Source organism: Pinus tabuliformis, chromosome 4_1 (assembly GCF_031772625.1).
Source record: "Pinus tabuliformis cultivar Carrire ecotype Pingquan chromosome 4_1, CPIR1, whole genome shotgun sequence".
NCBI classification, from domain to species: domain Eukaryota; kingdom Viridiplantae; phylum Streptophyta; class Pinopsida; order Pinales; family Pinaceae; genus Pinus; species Pinus tabuliformis.
The window spans coordinates 784753369-784758234 of record NC_142303.1 but is presented as its reverse complement, the minus strand read 5'-3'; the positions used below and the strand labels follow the sequence as shown (position 1 = coordinate 784758234).

General features: G+C 44.3%; 2 protein-coding genes across 2 annotated transcripts; both read right to left on the bottom strand.

Annotated features, from left to right (window-relative positions):
- Positions 1-2331: 2331 nt before the first annotated feature.
- On the bottom strand, positions 2332-2904 carry LOC149178520 (uncharacterized). The gene has a single exon (XM_089422125.1). It carries the CDS (start codon positions 2902-2904, stop codon positions 2332-2334), a length of 573 nt encoding a protein of 190 aa, XP_089278251.1.
- Positions 2905-4101: 1197 nt separating this feature from the next.
- LOC149178519 (uncharacterized) lies at positions 4102-4572 on the bottom strand. The gene has a single exon (XM_089422124.1). It carries the CDS (start codon positions 4570-4572, stop codon positions 4102-4104), a length of 471 nt encoding a protein of 156 aa, XP_089278250.1.
- Between the last annotated feature and the right edge of the window lie 294 nt (positions 4573-4866).

The window sequence follows — 4866 nt, the reverse complement described above, 5'->3', positions numbered from 1 at the left end:
CCGATGGGGACACGTGGCTACTTCCCGAGCATTCATGCTGACGCCGAACAGGGAACTCCAAGCACGCAAGCGGTAGGCGAATCGATGCAGGCGGGAGAGGAACCGAACATGCATGGAGATCGAATGGCTAAAGCCATGAACAGAGACAGTTGAATAGAGATTCAAAGAGAGAAAGAAGAGTCCAAGTGACCAAGAGAGACAGTGAACAGTGAACCCTGAGAGGAGGACTGAGCACAGAGAGCAGTAAAGCCAAGCAGAGGAGACAGAGGGCCGAGCTAACCGCAGGCAGCATCAAGCACCAGAGAGCTTGAAGAATCAAGCCTTCCCATAGAGGAATCTATCCGGATTGAGCATCATAGTTGGCTCTTTCCACTGTAGACCAAGGGTCACAGGGTTGGTAGGAAGAACAAGAGTCTGTGTACTCCGAGTGGCTTGGGGAATCCAAGAACCATCCTGCCAAGCAAAATCTGCTTCAGGAGAACTCATATTGAGTCTCTGCATTGTACTTTCTCTGCTGAAAGACACAATAAGACAAGGCCACCACTAAAGCTGGACCGGAGACATAGCCTTGGAGAATAGGGTGAAATCCTTATTAAAAACTGCTTGTGTCTTTGTGTTGCTTACTATATTTCTCTGTTGTCTTTCCATTTATTTTCTGTGTATTGGAAATCTAATCGATTCGTTGTTTCAATAACACAGAACACACACCAGCACATGGGTCTGTAATACATTTTGTTTAATAAATCTTCAATTGAGGTCACTCATAGGGTGATTATCAGATCAACCACGCCAAGCCATCCTTAATAATGCTTATTGATTGCGAGATGGCCTTCCGTATGATCGATGCACCGGATAAGCACTGGGCGGGCCTTCAAATCTAGTCAATTACAGTTAGGGGATGAATATATTTATAATAGACCACCTCATTCCATAGGCTCTCTGACTTGATAATTTTCCATCCCAGATTTGCTGTCAGTGCCTTTGCAAAAACATGGAGGTCCTTTATACCCCAACCACCCCATTTCTTAGGTTTCCATATCTTGTCCTAGCAGACCCAAGCAAAAGTCTGCCCCTCATTCCCCCCCCCCCCCCCAATAGGAACCTACAACAAATTTGTTTTATCCTATTGATGATACCTTTTGGAATCCAGATGAGAGTCATCCAGTAAACCGGAATGGCCTCCATCACATATTTAATCAAGGTGAGTCTCCCAGCCCTGGAGATCCATCTTTGCTGCCAAATATTTATACGACCTTCAATTTTTGCAATGAGCCATGACCAATTAATGATACGGTATCCATTTTGCTTGAGCCTGAAACCAAGGTATTTGAGACTAGTCTCCAGCTCTTGTCTGATGAAATCAAATTGCTGTAAAGCATATATTTCCTCATTTGGGAGGCAAGACACTAAAACGATGGTATATTTTTTGTAATTGGGCTCCATACATGTAGCTTTGCAAAACAATGATAGATTTTTCTTGAAACAGGTGGTGTCACAGAATGAACCATTTAAAAAAATAAGTACATCATCTACAAACAATAGATGTGAGAGATAAGACACATCGGATATCCTTACCCTCCCAGAGATCCTTCTGCATGAGCATTTATTAACAGTCTACTTAATCCTTCCATGATCAAAATAAATAACAAAGGGGATAAAGGGCATCCCTGTCTCAGCATGGAAAAAACCGGATGCAGCCCCATTGATTAGGATGCTAAAGGATGCAGAAGTGAAGCAACACATGATCCAATTAATGAAAATATGAGGGAAGCCGATATGAGTAAGGATAAGCTGAAGGTATGACCAAATTGCACGATCAAAAGATTTTGAAAGATCAATTTTGAGGATGATAGACTTGTTGTTCTTTTTTTTTATCGAGTGGAGTCCTTCCTGTGCAGTCCCTATGGCTTCATGAATCTATCTATGGTTGAGGAAAGAAAACTGTTCCTTGGAGATCATCTTGGACAAGAAGGGTTTAAGGTGCATAACAATAATTTTGGAGATAAGTTTGTAAATACAGTTGCAGAGGGAAATAGGCCGATAGTCATCAAAAGATAGAGGATTATCAACTTTTGGGATAAGGGCCAGAAAAGTCGAGTTGAAGCCCTCATACATCTGGCTAGAAAGTCTGCAATCCTCAATGGCCAATAGGAGGTCAGGCCCAATGAGATCAAGAAATGTAATGTAGAATTCCATAGGCCACCCATCCGGGCCCAAACTCTTATCTCTTTTGAAACATTTCAAAGCAACTTCCATTTCCCCTAACGATACTGGCTCATTTAGGGTCGCCGCCTCTTCAGCCTCTACAAATCTAGGAAAAACTTCAGCAATTCAGAAGATCTCAGCTATGGAGGCTTCCCTTGGCACCTTGAATATATGAGAGAAATGTCTGATGCCCATATCTGCTAGCTGGTTGAAAGTGCTAGCCTCCCTGCCAGTCTGATCCTGCAGAGCCCAGATAGTATTAGTATTTTTCCTCCCCCTGGCGTATTGTTGGAAGAACTTTGAGTTCTCATCCCCCGCCTTTAGCCAAATCACTCTGCTCTTTAAGCGCCAAGACTCCTCTTTCTGTCTCAGAAGACAAATCTTTTCAGTTTCCAATTTGATCAGCTGATCCTTTGATTCAGAGTTTGTGTAGCTTGAAATCCCTGAGTTTTCCATTTGCTTAAGGACCCCTTCAATCCTCAGTAAGTCGACCTCATCCTTTTGCTTCTTTTCTCTTGCCCAACTGATGGTTTTAGATTTTAAACGGGCCAAGTTACATGCGATTACTTCAGCCGGGGAGGAACGGTTGTCTAAACCACAGTGTGTCCAGGTCTCCAGTACTAATTTATGAAAATCAGCTTCAGCGAGCCAAGTAGCATTAAATTTGAAAGGGGAGTTTGGTTTATGGTTGGATTCCATAATCTCCATGAAAATAGGGGAGTGGTCGGATAAGCCCCCCGATCCCACCCATTGATGGATTCAATCCAACCTAGCTAACATAGTAGCCCTAATAAAAAAACGATCCAGTCTTCTAGCCAGTGCATCCTCCCCCATTCTTCTGTTCCTCCAAGTCGGCACAATATTTGCTGAATCTATGCTCAAGAGATCATGGGAATCCATCAATAATTCAAAGAAGGTCATTATGGGGTCAGCTTCAGCCATGTTTCCCATTTGTATGCCCTAATGAGAAATTTAGGTCACCTCCAATGATCAAATTTTCAGCCTGCATGAAATCAGCATTCAACAGTCTATCCCAAAAAACCTCCTTGTTGTGATAAGGTCCATAGATGTTTATGAGTCTGAGGGGCATATTGATATCAGGGGAAAAGATGTTAGCACCCAGAAAACCCTCACCCACACCCCCCGCGATGTTTTCCACCCTTATAGACTTTTTGTTGAGCCCCAAAACAAAACCTCCCGATCTCCCCCTAACATCCAAATAATGAAATTTCCATTCCGGGAGAAATTTCAGTAAGAAATTGTTGATGGAGGCCCCATCATCGAGTGTCTCTTGTAGAAATAAAACATCCAAACGCTCCAATAGACACAGCCTCTTTAGTGCCAATTTTTTATCTGGGCTGGCCAAACCCTTGCAGTTGAAAGAGAGGCACTTCATGGGGTAACCTTGTCAGGGTTTCCTTTTGTTCTAAGAACCTGATCAATAGGAGTCTGAATGCCTGATGCCACCTCAATATTATCCCGTATGATGGCTTTAGATAAATGAGAGTGTCTACCCCTAGGAAGTTTCAAGGGCTTGGAAGGGAGAGGGTCCTCATCTAGTCCAAAAGAAAGGGTTTCGGGAAGGGGTAAGGATCTCAAGTTATATAAGAGAGAACCACTAGAAATCGAGCCATCCCTAGAGGCCAAAGGGAGAGGGTCTAGCTGTAAGGTCGGGGAGGAGCGGTAGCCACATGACAATTAATAAAACATAGATTTCTATCCCCAGTGTCCGAACCCGAAACAAACACAGATGATAATGCAATGCCAGATAACATACAATCCTGAGAAACAAGAGAGGAGGGAGGAAGAGTACCCGAAAAATATTCAATGCCCCTTGATCGTGATCGGGTGACTGACACCTCAGATGTCCAAGAGTCTGTCTGTTGAGTCACCACCTCAGCACCATTCCTCTGTGTGCACCACTGGTGAACAGTCTGCCTCCACGCTTGTTTGGGTGCTCGTAGATACATACATTAGTGGGGGTTCCAGCTTTTTCCCCGTTATCAAAGGATAGTATTTGTAGAGGTGACCAACCTCATGGCATCGCCTACAGCGGAAAGGAATGCCTTCATAATCTAGTATCTGCCACCTTACAATCTCGTCCATCTGAAGCCGGTAGCTCTCCACCAAACCCTCACGGGTGTCCAAATGCACCAGAATTCTGGCAATGGCCAGGCATCTAGTTTCTTGATATGATCTGTCATGGTCCAGATAAACACCGAGGTCATCTCCAATGCACTTAAAAATTTCCTCTACCCAGAATTGCAGAGGGAGTCCAGGAAGTCGCACCCAAATCAGCCCTGACCCCATGTTTTCCTTCTCCGGATCGAAGAGGGGCGACCATCTCTTTAGTAGAACCAACGTCATCTCTATATGCCAATATCGAGTCAAAACCCAGGTGACAAGTTTTGGTTACGGGAATATGAGGGAAAACCAACCCCTAGACATGGAGAGCACCGCAGGAAGTTGTTCCATCAGATGACCCCAGATCTTTGCTTTCCACCTCTTTAAGCGGGAAGGTTTATAATTGTGGCCCCGGACCTTGCCCACCAGAACAATGCTCTCGGTAAGCCCCGCTTGGGCCATAGTGATACCTTCACTGAAAACTAGAAGCCAACCCCTCTCTCAAACCTTTGAGGACTTTGATTTCCCCCCCACCTC